The sequence below is a fragment of the Podarcis gaigeae genome (genome assembly GCF_964106915.1).
Source record: "Podarcis gaigeae genome assembly, chromosome: 3".
Taxonomy (NCBI): domain Eukaryota; kingdom Metazoa; phylum Chordata; class Lepidosauria; order Squamata; family Lacertidae; genus Podarcis; species Podarcis gaigeae.
In genome coordinates this window covers 99319593-99338238 of record NC_139680.1, presented here as the reverse complement: position 1 = coordinate 99338238, position 18646 = coordinate 99319593, and the positions used below count along the sequence as shown (strand labels likewise).

Sequence of the window (18646 nt, the reverse complement as noted above, 5' to 3'; positions counted from 1 at the left end):
GACATTTACATTTCAGTTTATTTTTCTCAATAGTGGTGGGTCATCAGAAACTGAGAAACAACAAAGTTAAAGATGAGGGGGTGTTAAAAAATTGCATGATGCCAGTCCTTATAACGTTGCTACAAACTGTAACTATTCCAACATAATACATAAGTGCAGAGAAGGAAACATGCTCAAGTACTAAGAAAAAATGTGCTTGCAAATGTGCACAGTGCTTCCCTTCCAAGGATCAGAAATGATCCCGAAGGGTATCCAATCCCCAAAGTACAGTCTTCCATATTTTCACTCCCCTGTGGCTAATGTGACAACCTCCCCTGGCGACCATGACAAGTCCCAGCCTAATTCTTAACTCTGAAGCTGCACCATTAGAAAGGGATCGATCTGACTGCTGCACAGTGATCCCAATTCCCTCCCCAAGTCCAAGGTTGGGAGAAGACATGGGGTTGTATATCTGCCATGTGACCAAGGTATTCAAAACAACTTAGCTAAACAGTGTTTCTGAGGTTGTAGGGGGCATACTTAGTTTTTGTGCAGCCAAGGTATCTGAAATGCCTTGGTCACAGTGGCCAAACTAGCAGGGGCTTGGAGACTATCATTTTTTGCTAATACAAACATGCCAATACACACAAACGTTTTCTGTTTCTCCAGTCTTGCCCGGAAGAAGAAGAAGGAGGAGGAGGAGGAGGAGGAGGAGGAGGAGGAGGAGGAGGAGGAGGAGTAGTAGTTTGGATTTGATATCCCGCTTTATCACTACCCGAAGGAGTCTCAAAGCGGCTAACATTCTCCTTTCCCTTCCTCCCCCACAACAAACACTCTATGAGGTGAGTGGAGCTGAGAGACTTCAGAGAAGTGTGACTAGCCCAAGGTCACCCAGTAGCTGCATGTGGAGGAGCGGAGACGCAAACCCAGTTCCCCAGTTCTACCGCTCTTAACCACTACACCATACTAGCTCTCAGAGCCAGTATCTGCACTTGTATTTTAACTTTCCACTGATGCCCCACATCTGCTCCCCATTGAGCTGCACAAGAAATGTACTGCAGGCAGGTAAGCTTGTTCAGAGCCAGCTCTGCTGCTTTCACCAGCACAAAATAATCTGGCGGGACTTAGCCAGGTGTTATCTAGTGCTTTTCTACAGCAGTTTCTTCTTGTGTTGCAATACTAGAACTTGCTCATCTGAACAAAGCTTTGTGTAGACTCTCCTTACTCAGGGGTGTACAGCTTCTGGAAAGAAAAGTCAAGAACAAAAATAGAGGCAGTAATTTGGGAAGCCCAAATAATAAGAGAGACTATTGGAGCATAGGCAACAAATTGCCAGTGCAAATGCAGCCTGAGATATTTGTTGTTTGTCCCACATCTACCACACTTGCACCTTTAAAAAAAGAAGAATAAAAGCAGAGGCCAGAATTTAACTTGTTTGTGTTTCATTATCACATTTCCCCACACTGAGGTTTTTTGGTTCTGTTTTCTTTAAGGTAGAGAGAACACCAACATCGGTAATAATAATCACTGCTTGCTCCAAAGGATGAGTTCCTGATCTGAAGAACATTTCTTCTCTGAAATAATGCAGCAGGCTAGAGTTGATAATATATCCAATATGTCACATTCTCACTGCCTGATGGCTGCAAGTCCCTTGGGTCAATTTCCAGCTGTAATTATCTGTCAGCTGTTGACACGGAGGGTCTGCGGCTTGGTGTTTTTAGTTAAAAAAAATCTTAATTGGCCCTTAGAATGTTTTTGTCAGTGGTATTGAAGAGACAGACTACTCCACCCCTAAGCAGGATCCTTGGTGGAATGGGGCACTGCTTTAATAACAAGTCAAGCACTGGAAAAGGTGATGGCTTCCTACTGTTAGAAAATACTGAGCAGCCAATATTGTGCTGCCATACAAAGCTGCGGTTGATAAAGCAGGGGTTGGGGACATCAAGCTTGGGGGGGCACATGTGGACCTAGAGGTCTCTTTGTCTGACCCTGAAGAGTCTCCCCTCTTGCATCTGATAATGCTTCTTGCATGACCGGAAGGATAGAGCGAGATGTGTGGGTGGGTGTAGAAACTAGCCCATTGTATAAATGTCATATTCACATTCATTGCTTCAGCCATTTTTTATCTCTAGTTCCATCAATTACTTGCATGTGGCCTGCTTGAGGTTGTCCAGGAGGAATGTGGTCCTCGGGCTTTCTCTACCCAGTGTCTAGCCTCCAACATGGAGGTCACACGTGGCACAGGCAATGGAGTTTTGTGATGCTCCTAGACAGGAGACGAGACTGCCTATATAGTCTTGGCTTGACCATGCTGAGGTGTCCTATCTTATCCAGCTCATCAGCCTAAAGACAAAGCCACTTCAAGGCCTTCTTCTTGTGGAATGGCATTATTCCCTGGTCAAATCATGCACAAGAGTGGAAGATGTATGGTGGTATCTATCAAGGGGTTTTTTGCATCAATTGCAGGGATGTAATGGTTAGGACGGGGACGCGGGTGGCGCTGTGGTCTAAACCACTGTGCCACTTCCTTCTTTACCTTTACTTTTTTACCTGTCTAAAGCAGGACACACACAGGTCTCCTAAGCACTATTATGGTAATAGTACAGTATATGGAAATAATTCACAATGGCAAGTCCTCAGAAAGTCATTCTCTGTGCAGGATCCCAGGAGCTTTGACAAAGCCCAGGAGAAACACAGTCTTTGGTGAGCAAGAATTCAGTGGCTGGGGCAGATCAATAGCTGCATTTTTAAAGACTAATTTTCTTTTTGCAAAAAGAAATCAACATTGTGCTGACTGAGCTACAAATCAGGAAGTGTCCAACTGGAATCTCACCTCTGTCATTAAATCACAAGGTGGCCTTAGGCAAGCAAAACAAACACAAATAATACTTAATATACTGAGTTCATTGTTTACTTTTCTTCTGATTCACTGCACAAAGGAAAATTACTAAAATTGATGGAGCCATGTTGGTTTCTTCCACATTTTTCAGCACAGTGGGAGTGCAACCACAAAGTTACAAAAAAAGACAATTATTTATTGGAAATTAAGTTCTCCTACACTACAAATACAACAGTATATCTACTTCCAATTCAATCTCAGGAAACAGAAAGAGAAAACTGTTGGCAGGGAAGAATCTCAAATAACTTGATAAAGAATATTTTGTGGCAATGCTGAGGCCAAAAGAAAAAAGAAATTATAAGAACCAGAACTTCTCACACTGAAGACCCTTCCATGTAGCATGTTGGAAATAAATGTATTTTTAAAAAAAAAAAAAAAAAAAAACCAGAAATGAATAAGGGAGAGGGGCTTTATTTGCACTAGACGAAACATTCAACTTGAGATTTTCCAATGAGGGCAGATAGAACAAAAAGAGCTACTGAGACAACCAGGACTTAAAAGCTCACATAAGAGTCAAGTCACAGTAAATGATAAGATTTTTCTTGGTAAAATATACACACTGGTGGAGGAAGAGGAATGCGGAGGAAGTGCACCGCCCCCGGCAGTGAGATCCCAGTGGAGTGCCATTGCAGCTGTCCCCCCAACAGCGCTGGGCGCCCCACCCCCAGGACGCACGCCAACCCCGCCCCCGCCTGCTCTCCACCCCCCACCCCCCCATGGCAGAGCATGAAGCTCGGCCACTGAATACACACACACACGACTACCTCTTAACCCCTTACTGATTGTGGAAAACTTAAGATTGTAGGTAAGCAGACAAATGAAATAAAGAGAGAAAATAGAGAATTCACTTCTCTTTCAGGAAAAGCAACTTCTGTAATTTTAAATTCTTTAATCTTTTTTAATATTGTGCGATGTTGTGTTACATCATTAATGTTGTGCTTTCATTGTTGTAATCCTGCCCTGGGACCTTAGCATGAAGGGCAGGTAATAAATTTTAACAACAACAACAGGGTCTGACTGAGTGGTATACTTGCTGCTACATCTGTAGCTCTGCTGGATAGCCTGGGAGATGCAGAAACTCCCCTCCCAAGGTCAGAAGGTGGGGAAACAAGCACCTTAGGGGGACCTAGGCAGCTTTGGGTTCAAAGCCTCTGGCACCCTCCCCATGCCTTCTGCCGGTTACTGCTTTGTTTCATCTTCTGCATGACAATTCTTCATATATTTAAAGGGTGCCAGCGAGTCTACCTTCATTCTTCTCTTCTCCAGGGAAAACTGAATAGACTCCTTATAACATTTGTTCCACGGAGGAAAGATTATGCATTTGGGGGGGGGGGGCATGGCTTCCCCACCCCTGGTTCGGATCATGCCCTTTATTATTAAGAGGGGGAGAGAATGAAGGTGTTAATCTTACCGGGCTACTACTAAAAACTGGTCGATCTGATGATCAGTGAGATGGCTGTCTGGATCCCATACTTTTACTTCAAGCTTTGCCTGTTCCCGGTCATCTGTTTCTCCTGGCAAAAAAAAAAAAAGTAGCGCATATAAAAATAATTTTTCTTTCTACTTGTCTTGTATCATGCTTAAATTGAACATGTATCCAACAGTTATACACAATGGTCAGTTCAGCAGAGTTCAAATGCCGCACTGAATTTTGCAATGCGGTAAGAAATTAAAAAATAGCCAACATATGTATGGAAATCAGCTGCTGAATATCAAACAGCTTCTCATGTTAAAAGAATTGCATAATATGTTTTATAAATGCATATAAAATATCAAGGTGGCGTACAACAATATATACAACAAAACATATAAAACCATAAAAACAATGCAAAGTAATCATTAAAAATGCCCATGGCTAATCATGTGAAGGACTGGGGGGTGGTGTGGGTATACCTGGAGACATTGGGGCATGGCCAAGACACACTCCCAGTCTCTCTACAAACCTTTGCCTTCACATATCCAGACAGAATGCTAAAAAAGAGCTATAGTTTGCCTCTGGATCAAAAAAAATTAAATATGTAGTTTGAAATGGTTTTCCAGTTCTAATTTGGAAGCCAGTTATGCTTTGCAGTAAGCACAGTTTACCCAATCAAGATACCTCATTGTAAGCCAGCAAATGATGGAGGAAAGTGGCGTACAGGAAGGAAGGAAGGCTTGCAAACCTGAAGCTGGTCCTGGCAGCAAAACCATTTTTTTGGTGGTGACATTTGAGCTGCATCTATGATGCCACCGTCAAGTCTGTGACCATGCAGCTACAATCAATTTGTTTGTGTTTCAGCACCAGTCAGAACAGTCCTTAAAAATACACTTCGCAGATAGACTCCAACTTAATTGCTTACAGATGCCTGCTTCATAATCACTGACTCAACACACAAATTGCTTTCAACAGACTCTTAAATACCTTTCCCTAAATGCATTGTCATCTGCCCTTCGAACAAAAAGCAATTAGCCCCTTTATTTGTGCAGTTCATGAATCCATATCTTCATTTCTGTAGCTAGATTGTGGCTAGACTGCTCGTCTCCCCTCTTTATTTCCACTAATTTCTTTTGCAGTAAAAAACCACGAAGCAGCATTAATTATCCGTGTCTCCCAATTCTGCAGCTAGAAATGGGACATGATATGCAAGGTCTCATGCTCTTAACCTTCACTTATCCAAGCTGAACTGATGAATAATTCACAGTTTCTAACTTTGCCTTAAAATGAGCCTTTTCCGACATAACAGTATTTCATAATAACTTTCAAGGTAAATCACACCATCTTTCCTAAGCATGTCTGCATGTGTTCAGATTTCCATCTTGTGGAAGGTGTTAATATACTGTTGCAAGCCACCTCAATTTCTGAGCAGTACGAGATTCCAGGAGTTCCAGGCGCCAGATCCCAGCCAATTATGCATCTGTCTATAATAGCTGCATCCCAGATCACATGCTGCAACAGGGTTGGACCAATCTTAATACCCATACTCTCCCATTGCCTCACTGGAGCTGAGTTCACCATCTCCATGTGAGACCAACCAGCCCTTTCTACATGAGGCCCTTCTCTGAGTAGGCTTTGCATGCTGGACCAAAGAACAGTGATGTTTGATCTTGTATCCAACATCCCTATTCATTTCACACCACCCACCTCACAACTAACTGTCAGGCTGCTGCTATTATAGTTCAGCTGCACAGATTTGGGCACATACTCATAACAATATAAAACACAGACACACATTGCCCATTGCAATAAGTAAAATAAATCAAGAATGGGCTTTGGGACCATTATGTAGTCGCCATACTAACAGCTTCTGGGGAAAGAAAATTATGGGTTGCCTTCAATGAAGTCCTATTCAGAGCAGAACCATTAAAATTAGTAAACCTAAGTTAGCTATGCCCATTAACTTCAGTGGGTCTACTCTGAGTAGCAATAGCACTAAAATTAGTAAAATTAACTTCAGTGGGTCTACTCTAAGTAGCACTAGCACTGAATACCAACCCATATTTTGGAAGTGTTAAGAAATGCATATGTTTTAACATTTTTGTGGATTCAATACATACAAACAGGGCCTTCCCGTCCCATTTTATATTCAGTTATATATAATCTGAACAGTAGATTGAAGTGTGCCAAAAGAGAGAGCGCCCAAAGTGTATTCCTCCTTGAAATATACCACATGCAGGTCTCACTATGGGAATGCTAATTATCCAAAATCTCAGTTATCCAATCATAAATAATTATACCCAAACCTCACTACACGAATGACTGATTCAGATATTTGAGCAGTTCTCTGCATTTTTCTGGTTGGCAGCAACCATTTCAGGCCGAAACCATGGAGGGAGGGAACTAAAGAACTATTTCCAGGGGACGTATTATGTTCAGATAGCAGGACCTGCATGTATTTTAAACCACAGGTAGAAGGGCTGTCATATATACTAGGGACATTCCTTCTTCATGAAGCAAGAAGAAATCTAGGCTGAAATCCTTCACCCTGACATGCTAAATTTCCATGCTCAAGGATTTATTGACTTTTTAAATGTGAAAGTCTTGGTTTCCGGGATGACAGCAACATCACCCTGCACATTTGAAATGTGTCTAAAAGTATAAACTTGCATCTCCCAATGATCCAGGACTATGATGCATCGACTAATGTGTTTTCTATATATAGTCAAGAAAAGAGAAGAAGCAAAGGCAGGAGGGAGCAGAGTGACGCAGCCACAAGTGGAGAAACAGAGCAGAAGTGAGCATTGCATCTGTTATTTGTCAGGAATCCTATGTGTTCCTACGCATGTGTGCTTGGGAGTAAGCTACACCGACCTCGGTTAGACTTACTTCTAAGTAAGCATGCATAGGAAGTTTTAAGAGGGTGGAGTGTGGCAATGGATGAAAAAAGCATGGAGGAACTTCGTGAAGACTAGAGCAGGAAGGAATGGATCACAGAGATGTAACAGTCTCTGGTAGGGCTGGCCAATATATCAACACAGTGGTACCTCAGGTGAAGTACTTAATTCGTTCCGGAGGTCCATTCTTAACCTGAAACTGTTCTTAACCTGAAGCACCACTTTGGCTAATGGGGCTTCCTCTTCTGCTTTGGGAAGGCACAACAAGGCCCTCTGCCACCGCAGATTTATGTCGTGATATTTAGCTGGTTATATATTGTGATGCTGAAAACCAGATATCGCCCAGCCCTGCTCCCAGGTGAGCAGATTTAGGATTGCAGACTGCCTGGCTTAAAAGCAAACAACAGTATAAATGTTGGCATAACTTCTCTTCCTGGTCACTGAAAGTAAGTATTCTTACGTGCCACTGATTTACAAGCTTGTATGGAGCAATGGGCTGTACCCAACATGACTCTTACTTAGAGAGGACCCACTAAAAAAAATGAGTAGAATATATTGCTCATGGCCATTGACTTCAAAGGGTCTACTTGAGCATATTGCCAACAACATGTGCCCTAGGCCACCACTTTCATAAGAAAAACAGTGTATTCGTTCTTCAAATATATGTTGAAAGAAGAAATGAAAGGGTCTTGTGCCATAAATCACAGAGGATGTTACTATGTAATAAAGGTCTTATTGAATTTATTTAAAAGTCAATTACATCTGAGAGATAAGCAAGCGGTTGTTTTCACCATGTCTCATGACCAGGAACTGTTTTATAGCAAGAACGCCATCAAATAGACTAGGTGCTATAAATAAAACATTTTTTCCCTTTGATGCTTAAGGTTATTTATAAAGAGCAGGTCAGCTACACAGTTTGCAAAAACCTTTAAAAAAGACGTGGAAGTCTTGTTTGTTCATAAAGCTGTCACATTACTTCTTGAAACACTGACATGCATTCCACAGAAGTTGTGTCAATTCACACTGATTTCATTTCTCCTGGGTGAAGGCAATTCTGAATGGAGACCTAACATCAGCTATCAAGTCAAGGTAGGGAAACTTCTCAATTGGTGAATTACACTGTAGTCGTCACTACAATCCATGGAAAGTGCACTCACATTTTTCCAATGGTAGTTGTAGTTTGGGGTGAAGGGGTGCAAAAGCAAGGGTGTGAATGCACCAGGCTCCTACAGCCACATACCCACTTCCCCAAGACTGCCACTTTCAGACAAGATTCACACCTAGGATCTGCCTGCTACAGGCTGTATTTTGAAGATTAAATCGCAACAGAAACAGCTTGTTTGACGTATGTTTGTTATGGCCACTTTTTATAATTCATAATGTCCACATAGACTGAAATGGCATTATCATCATCATATTCTGACAAATAGGGAATGGCTGTTCTCCATCTTTCCTAATGAGGCACCCAACATCCACAGCCCTTCGTCCAAGCCAGTGCCACCATTTTTGTGACAGCAAGGGCTAGAGGCAATTCTACTTCTCCTGGATTGGCCTCAACATTCATGTGCACGGACCAAGTTTGGACAACTGAATCTCAGCTTAATAACCAACATATGAATGGGTCTTTTGGTTGTGCATGCAGCCTTGGCACGCCTTCCCTTGTGTGACCAAGTAAACAAACCAGGAATTAATTCAGGTGTCTTGAAGCCTTTTTAATGTTAGCAGGCCTGTGCAATTCTCTGCATTTCTTCTTGAGTAGCCAGCCATTCTAATTATTGGTTCTGTTTTAATGGCTTTCATTGCTTCTTAACTTGCTGTACACCACCCTGAAGTTTTGCAAGAAAATGGTATATATCTACTTTTATAAGTAATAATAGAAATAACCTGCACATTCAAAGCTGCATTAAAGCACATCAGACTTAAAAAGAAACTGGTACACCAAGTCAAAACTATAATGAGTTTTACCTTCTGCAAGCATATCTGGAACATCTGCTTGATATCTGGGACCTACTCTGATTTCTCCTTTGTCTGCTAGAAGTGTTTTCAGCGATGGATCGTATACCAGTGAATAGAAGAAAGTATCCTAAAAAAAGAAGACATGTATTTTCCAAAGTACTATTAGTTCATGACAGATAAAACAACAGTACATATTTCTGCATTTTAATGCACATGCACCGAAAAAATGCTTCTTTTCCCTGGCAAGTTTTGCATAGGTCAGTTACATCCTATTTTCGGAAGTTGTTTTTTTTAAAGCATGGTAAAAATACATTTACATTTTGGGCACTTTCCCCTAAAGTAAGCATTTATTCTCCTAAAATACACATTTCATATACTTTCAATGCATTTTTATCATGGAACATTCATTATGATGTACCTAAACCCACACAATTCAATGCAAATTTAAAGAATGAGATAATCCAAATGCTGACAGCATTCCAATCTCTGAATAAATCCAGGGCAGCTTTGAAATGTGGATGGAACAAATTTCTTTTTTAAAAATGTTATTTATATATATTTTAATAAATAAAAAATTCAACAACATTTCAAATTTAGCAATCAATCATTCCACCTACAACTTCCCCTCCCTCTCTCCCTCGATGGTTCCCGCATAAAATTTCAATTTATGCTCCATATTATAGTCACTCTATACCTTCAACTTATCACAAAAGAAAGTTCACCCTTACTGCTGTCCTTACTCAACTCCTGTTTGCATTTTAACATATTTACACTGAGTTTTTAAATATTCTGCAAACATTTTCCCATCTTCTTTAAAATCAGACTCATTCTGATCTAATTTTACACATCAATTCTACATGTTCTATCAATTTCAGCTGTCATTCTTCTTTGTGTTTAATATTCGTGCTGCCGTTGTTGCGTAAAACAACGTTGTGGATGGATCAAATTTCCCTTCCCTCCCAAATCCTGAGTTAAATCATATTAAAATTTAATCCTATATCACTGGGAAAATAATTAGGCAGTCAGAAAGAGACAGCCCGTTTTCATTTGCAAAATTCTGGCTGAAAGTCAAAAACTGTTTCAGTATTGTTACAATAAAGCATCAATAATTCAAGAAACTAAACATTCCAAACAATAAACACAGACACAAATCATTTTCAACTTTAGCTATTCATGTTATGCTACTTAGCAAAAGGATTATTTGGTTTTCCTAACAATCTGCAGGAAAAATCATAACACTCAAGGAAACCACATATAAAAAGGACGCTGAAAGTTATGAAAAATGTGGCATTACCTCTTTAATGAGATACGACAATACAGACTCTGTCTCATTCAGAAGTGCAACACTGCATTTCCCCCTATATAGGCACACACAAAAATCAACAACATATTAATGATTTATAACGCCATTTTTTTTCAAGCAGCAAATGACAACAGATTAGTCAACCAAGTTCAGAATTTAGAAATTTCGGTTAAATCAATGATTTTTAAACAGGAAATGGCCATGAATGCACCATGAGTAAACAGGCTTCAGGAAAGGGTATACGTGTGAAGAAAGTAAGGAAGTTGAGTATCATCGCAAATACAAATGAACTAAACACATTAATTATTTCTGCATAAAACTCAGCGGAGAGTAAACATTTAAGGAAAAGGATAGAGACCTTTAAAATGGTACCATCTTCATTTGAGGTAAATGCATGTTTTCAAAAGTGGCTGTAGTGAAGTTTATTCAAAACTAAGGTTATCTTAATGTCATTCAAATAACAGGTTCATGTAAAGCCCCTTTGGGATCCTGACTGCGTAGCTCTCTATGCCATACGTAGCCTCACTGGCTGAAAGATTACAAAGGTGGGGGGGACATAAGAAGAGCATGCTGGATCAGGCCAATAGTTCAGCATCCTGTCTTCACAGTGGCTGATCAGATGCCTGAGGGAAGCCTGCAAGCTAGACAACAGCATTCTGAATAGGAAGCTGCCTTCTACTGAGTGAGATCATCATTCCACCTTGCTCAGTATTGTCCATGCTAAGTAGCAATAGTTCTCCATGGTTTAAGGCAGAGAGTCTCTCCCAGTCATACTGGGCATTGCACTTGGGACGTTCTTCTGCATGGAAAGCAGACGCTGTACTACTGAGATACATCCCTTTCGACCCCCAGGAGGAGGAGATCAGAAAGCTTTGCTGGAAAGGATGAGGATAAGAGTTTTCCATCCAACAGAGCAGAAACAAAACGCTGGTCATCTCCAAGGGCAGTAGGCGACTGAACACCCCCAGATAATGTGTGATTCTCCAGGCCATGGAGCAAAGGCAATGTAGCCTCTATCCATTTCTGAACTGAAGCCTGGAAGTCCAGCCCCTTGAGCTGAACATCACCGAGAGGCAAACCATTTTAATTGAATAAAGACTGCAGATTGGCCAGAAACTGGCCCAGGTAGTTACAGAGCTTCTGGGAAAGGGAAAGAAGCCTCCACAGAAATTTCCATCCACTAAATGTGCACATATCTGGAATCCATTCTTACAAATACAGTGGTACCTTGGTAGTTGAATGGCTTGGCTCCTGAACACTGCAAACCCGGAAATGAGTGTTCCAGTTTGCGAACGTTTTTCAGAAGCCAAACGTCTGATGCGGCTTCCGATTTGAGTGCAGGAAGCTCCTGCAGTCAATCAGAAGCTGCGCCTTGGTTTTTGAACCATTTTGGGAGTCAAACGGACTCCCGGAAGAGATTAAATTAGAGAACCAAGGTACCACTGTACTGTAATAGGTTAAGATCTGGTGAAGTACAAGAACAACTTTGTAAAGTATACAGTTTGGGGTTTTATTCCCCTTCCCCCTTTACTTGCCCTTCTACATGGATGCTGTTTCTTTTTATCTCTCTCTCTTTTATTTACCTCTCCTCATGTTTAGTGCACATATAATTATGTACTTTTAAAATTACAATAAAGATGTCTGCGGGGGGAAGTGAGCACAAAACACCCCCAGGTCTAGTGGATCACGGCTGATGCATGTGTGTGCATGTTCAAAGCCGAAACAAGCGGAGAATTCACATTGTCAAAGTGCTGAGTCATTTTTTCCCTGGCCACCACTGCAAGAAGCAGTAAAAAAGAACTGACTATTAGGTGGGTAACAGGGTGGCCACATGACACCAGTGTGGTTAAAACAATAGATTGCAAAACTCCAAAAGGACCTCTGCAAATTGAATGAATGGGCAGTAAAATGGCAAATGTGATTCAATGCAAGCAACTGTAAAGTGTTGCATGTAAGGAGCAAAAACATATTAATTTCACATACATGCTCATGGGGTCTAAACAGGAGGTGGAAAACCAGGAGCAAGACCTTGGGGTCATAGCAGATAGCTTGATGAAGGTGTTAGCCTAGTGTGTTGTGGTCATGAAAAGGGCCAATTCTATGCTAGGGAGCATTAGGAAAGGAATTGAAAACAAAACTCCCCAATATCATACTGCCATTACAGTGGTACCTTGGGTTACATACGCTTCAGCTTACATATACTTCAGGTTACAGACTCTGTTAACTCAGAAATAGTACCTCGGGTTAAGAACTTTGCTTCAGGATGAGAACCGTAATCATGCTCCGGCGGCGCGGCAGCAGCGGGATGCCCCATTAGCTAAAGTGGTGCTTCAGGTTAAGAACAGGTTCAGGTTAAGAACGGACCTCCAGAACGAATTAAGTACTTAACCCAAGGTACCACTGTATACAAATCTATAATTTGGAGTACTGTGTACAATTCTGGTTGCCTCACCTCACAAAGGATATTGTTGAGTTGGAAAGGGTTCAGAAAAGAGAAGCCAAAAATGATCGATGGGATGGAGGAACGTTCCTCTGCGAAGGAACGCTGCAGTGTTGGGGACTTGTTAGTTTGCAGAAAAAGCAAGTAAGAGGCAACATGACAGAAGTTTGCAAATTTATGCATGACGTGGATAGAGAAAAGTTTTTTCCCCTCTCTCATGACCCAAAACTTGTGGACAGCCAATGAAACTGACTGTTAGATTTGGGGCAGATGAAAGAAAGCACTTCATCACCCAAAGCAGAGTCACAACTATGGAACTTGCTCCCTGCAGGAGGCAGTTATGGCCTCCAACTTGGATGGCATTAAAAGAGGGCTGCACAGTTTCAAGGAGGAGAAAACTACCAACCATGATGGCTATGCTCTCTACCTCCACAGTTGGAGGCAAGCAAGGCTTCCAAATGCCAGCGGCTGGAAACTACAGGAGGAAAGAGAGATCTTGTGCTCATGTTCTGCTCGCTGGTTTCCCACAGACATCTGGTAGGCCACTGTGAGAACAGGATGCTAGACCAGATGGGCCATTGGCCTGATCCAACAGGCTATTTTTATGTAAATGTGAAAAACAGCTTCTTGGGAGTATGGCTTACAGCACTTGAAAGAGGAGAAGTCAAAAGAAGAGCATTCAAATGGACTTACAAAACTACAGCACTGAGATTTTTAGATTTCCTGTCTCTCTGCTTACATCATTATCATTCCAAGTAAGTGACTCCCTACTAGTTCTTCTTGCTGACCAGATGTTGTCGTCTGGCATACTGGATTTTTAGAATGTCTTTATTATTATTCAAGGGAATAACATCTGCAGGGCTTAGCTGCTCCAAAATTTATTTCAGTGTCTTCTTTTGATTCAGTTATTGTTACTGTTATGAAACTTCACTAGCAATCTAAAAGTGAATGCCCATTTGTAAGTGGATTTTGAAACACAAAACACTGTGTTTCAGATCTAATTTGAATGTCAAGTGATGCATTGAAAATCTATTTAAAATATAAATCCAGGGTTGTACTCTTACTCTTGGAAAATTTCAATAAGACTATATTCAAATGATTAAAGGTGGTTGGGAAGAGATCACCTATTGTGAACATTAAATAAATCTATTAAAAACACTAGAATAGTGACAAATTTCTCCCATTCATCAGGTGTCTTGATAATTAGTTAGAAGACATCAGAAATAATGTTCACTGGAGATGTACAGCAAAATATTTGCCACTCAGTTATTATTTTCAGATTCATAACTTTCATTTATTTATATCACACCGTTTTTTTTCAAGGCAGCTCACAACACATTTATAAAGCAAATGCAAGATTACAAAGTTCATACTGTAGAAAAGGGAATCACACAACTATGGGGGGGTCACTATCGAAAAGGCCCTGGAAGTATTGATATAAGCAGCAACTTTAAACAAGCAAACAAACAAAACCCTGTTGTACAACCTTGGGTAGCTACCTTTTTTGACCTGAGGGCTTCATTCACCCTTCGTTATCTCCCAGGTGCCACGTGCCAATAGTGGGTGCGACCAAAACTGGATAAGTCTCACCACATACTCTCTCATATGCACACACACGCACACAAACACACACATAGTCATAGCTGTCAAATTTTCCCTTTTCTTGCAAGGAATCCTAACACAGCTTCTCCTCCTCAACTGATCTGACCCATGCAATTATTATTTATTTATTAAATTCGTATAGCGCCCTATACCTATAGATATCAGGGCAGTTCACAACATAAAACTGCAATATAAGAACCGCAAAATACATGATAAAAATAAGAACAGAAACAAGCCAAGAATCCCTCCCCCCGCCCCTTCCACAACGTATTTTAAAGATCATCGGATGTCAATCAGCCAAAGGCCTGGTTAAATAGGAACATTTTCGCCTGATGCCAACTGAACCTCCCTGGTGTGAGCATTTCACAAATGAGGCACAAATTAGTTGCTGCCATTGCTCTGCTCATAAAACAATTAATCTGCTGCCTGGGGAATGAGATGGTTTGTGTACCCATCAGAGTGCTGTACTTTGTACTTAAAACAAACAAACAAACAAACAAACAAACAATGCCACTGCTGCCCAACTTGGTTGGGTCTTGGGGTTGGGAGTGGGACAGAAAAACCAGCTTGGCTATTTGGGGCTTTAAATGCTAATATTAAAGTAAATTCTTTAGGAATTACAATAGGGCTGCCATACGTCCGGTATTTTCCAGACATAGCCGGGATTCATTGGGTCGAAAATGGCATCCAGGCGTTTGGCAGCCCATATCGGAAGTGTGGTTTTTTTTGGCGATTTGCCCCCGAATATAAAAAAGATTAAAACCTCCTTATAGTAATTTCAGATACTGTTTGGGAGAACAAATCACAAGTGCAGGTTCACACCGGCAGCAGGACCAGGGGAGGAGTGAAGCAGCCACTGTACGCACATGCAGCTCATGCATATGGTCATGCATATGGCTTAGCATTACATGTGAGCAAGGCATTTGCCCATTACCTGTCTAAGATTAACCTCCATATTATCACATTTTCTTTTCCTCTGCTCTTTTTGGCTTGGGACACAGACAGATCTTAGAACCTGCTGGATTCTGTATTCCTGAACCCCCCACCCCAACAAAATGTAGGTGCAACCATGGTTTTCACTTTGCAACTGAAATCTGTTTTGCATCCCGCAAAGAAAAAGAATTCTGGAGAATTCTCAAAAGCTGGCTCGTTACCTTGTGACATTTACCATATTTTTCCATGTATAAGACGTAGGTTTTTTTCCTAAAAAATAATGTCCAAACTTTGGGGGCGTCTTATACACGGGGGACCTCTCCCCCCATTTTCTTAAATCAAGTTCCCAAAAATAGGGGTCGTCTTATACACGGAGGCATCTTATAGACAGAAAAATACTGTAGTTAGTCCTAATAAGGGCATTGGTCTGCTGTGGTATTTTTTAAAAACAATTAAAAGGAGCTTTAAAAGCATCACATACCAGTTGCAAAGTCTGAAAATTCTCCACAGCACAGGTAATATTGTGTTTACCTATGAAGCCTCCAAAAATGAATTATTTTTTTTGGGGGGGGGGTAAGGTTGTTTTTAAAAAAATACTTCCATCTGAAATTTGTGTTTTAGTTAATTAACATTATTGGCCTACGTACATGTGTTCTGCACCTAAAAGCAAGCAGCAGCTAAGACAAAAATAATCACAAGAGTCCCCTGTGGTCTTAAAAATCAATGAAATTGAGCCAAGGGGGTGGGGAGCAGAGCATTTGCTATTCTGTATGTGGGCTTGGCTGGTAAAATCTTAACCATCAAGGCTGCATTCTAACCTCCCCCACCGAATTGACTTAGAAGGATACTGTACTGATCATTAAGCTAATTGCTAGATCTCCATCTGATATTCTGTCTCACACAGTTGCAATTAAAAATATCACTGCTATTACTTGGTCATCAGGATTGATTTTTGTAAATGAAAACAATTAAATGGTCCGACTAGGATTATTGACGTTTTGCAATAAATGCATTTAACATTTTTTAAATTTAGCTCAATAAGCTTGTTAGTTTGAAAACCTGTTTGCTTTTTAAAAAACAGTTCCATCCTCAAGATTACATAAAGGCTATTTGCTCAAGGCAGTTCCTGCAGCGTTTAACCTCTTTATTCTTCTTTTTCGTTAACACGACCACCTGAGAGATTCAAATCTTATTTTAAACCAGGACGTTTGAGGATTAATGGAACAGAAAAGCAAACATCCATTATATCAAGGGATATTGGCCTTAAAGTAATGGCAATAGAAACATTAGTCAAACAGAAGGCTGCACGTGCAAAATGGTGCAAGCTTTGGGGCCATTTGAATCAAAGGAGCAGTACCTAGAATGCGTTTGACTTTCCTACGGAAAAATTAATGGGGCTTAGAAGCACTTCAGGACTGTACTTTGCTCTGGGCATTTTAGGCTGAGAAAGCAAGAGAACGCTGATGTTTTAAATCAATAATACTGCCTTAAAACGAAAGGGATTTCAACTTCCTTGTTAACGCCCTGGATTTAAAAAAAGAGGACAGATTAAAGAGATCAAACAAATACTAGACCAAGGAAAGCCAACTTCTGTACTCCCGCGGTTGCTAAGCTTCTGGTTTCGAGAAAGCGAGGAGAGATAAAGAGGGTCACGCCCAATGCCCACCCAATGTGTGCTCCTGTTCCCAAACTCCAGAATTTATACTGCAATGATAAATAGCTGCAGATGATGGCCAGAGGTTGCCCACAACCTTTGCTACAGCTACCGAAGGTAATTGAACTGATTTCTATAAACTTTTTTTATTTTAACCTAACGTTAGAAGAGGGACATGGGTGGCGCTGTGGGTTAAACCACAGAGCCTAGGACTTGCCGATCAGAAGGTCGGCGGTTCGAATCCCCGCAACGGGGTTAGCTCCTGTTGCTCGGTCCCTGCTCCTGCCAACCTAGCAGTTCGAAAGCATGTCAAAGTGCAAGTAGATAAATAGGTACTGCTCCAGCGGGGAGGTGGCTCTGGTTTCACCAGAAGCGGCTTAGTCATGCTAGCCACTTGACCCAGAAGCTGTCTGCGGACAAACGCCGACTCCCTTGGCCAGTGGAGTGAGATGAGCGCTGCAACCCCAGAGTCGGTCACGACTGGACCTAATGGACAGAGGTCCCTTTACCTTTACCTTTTTAACATTAGAAGATGCATGCAAATGTAAGAAGAGTCCTGCTGGATCAGGCCAGTGCCCCACCCAGTTTGACATCCTGCTCTCACAGTGGCCAACTAAGCGCTTATGGGAAGTTTGCAAGCAAGACCTGAGGTGTAACAACATTTTCTCTGCTTCTGACTCCTAGGAACTGATATTTGGAGACATTCTCCCTCTGGTAGCAGCAGCAGAACACAGCCACTGAAGGCCTCATCTTCCATGGATGCCGAATCCTCTGGTGACCATCACTACATCTTGTGGCAGTGAGTTCCACAGTTTAACTCCCTGCTGCATGAAGAAGTACATTTTTTTTCTGTTCTGAATCGTCCAACACTCAGCTTCACTGCATGGTTTTGGGTTCTAGTATTTCCCACCCCACCCCCCTTTCTCCACACCACACATAAACTTATAGACTTCTGCTTTGTCCCACCTCCTTACTTTACTTCTTTGTAAACTAAAAAATGTCCCAAATGTTGTGACGTTTGTCACTGGGGAGCTGCTCCAATCCCTGGGTGATTTCGGTTGCCCTTTTCTAAAAATTTCCAGCTCCACAATATTCTTTTTGAGGTGAAGCAAGCAGAATCGTGCACAGTATTTCAAGTATGGCTTCACTACAGATTTCTATAGTGATCTTATGACAACGGGCAGTTTTATTTTCAATTCCTTTCTTAATGATCCCTAACACAGAGAATTCGCCTTTTTCACAGATGCCACACACTGGCTGAGCATCTTCATCTATCCAGCACAAGCACAGCATTACTCCCGGTTAGTCATCGCCACTGACTGGTCAGGCTCCCCAGGAGCATATACATAATATTAGGATTTAGTTATTTATAAGCCCCAATGTGCATCACTTGGTACTTGCTTAAAGTGAATCTGCTATTTTACTGCCCGCTCTCCTACTTTGGAGAGATCCTTTCAGAGCTCCTTGCAATCTGTTTTTGTTTTAGCTGCCTTGAACAATTTGGTACGATCAGCACATCTTGCTACCCCTATAGATCCTTAATGAGCAACTTAATTGTCCCAGCACTGA

The 18646-nt window shown here is 41.3% G+C and overlaps 1 protein-coding gene across 5 annotated transcripts in view; it reads right to left on the bottom strand.

The window, feature by feature from the left end:
- MTA3 (metastasis associated 1 family member 3) overlaps positions 1-18646 on the bottom strand; it is a 126165-nt gene that overhangs the window by 78787 nt on the left and 28732 nt on the right. For all 5 annotated transcript variants that reach the window (XM_083733368.1, XM_083733364.1, XM_083733365.1 and 2 more), the window contains exons 5-7: positions 10440-10503; positions 9155-9272; positions 4290-4392 (exon numbers count right to left, since the gene is read on the bottom strand). In XM_083733368.1, the coding sequence (XP_083589494.1) occupies positions 4290-4392; positions 9155-9272; positions 10440-10503 (285 nt within the window). The remainder of the gene's footprint in view (positions 1-4289; positions 4393-9154; positions 9273-10439; positions 10504-18646) is intronic.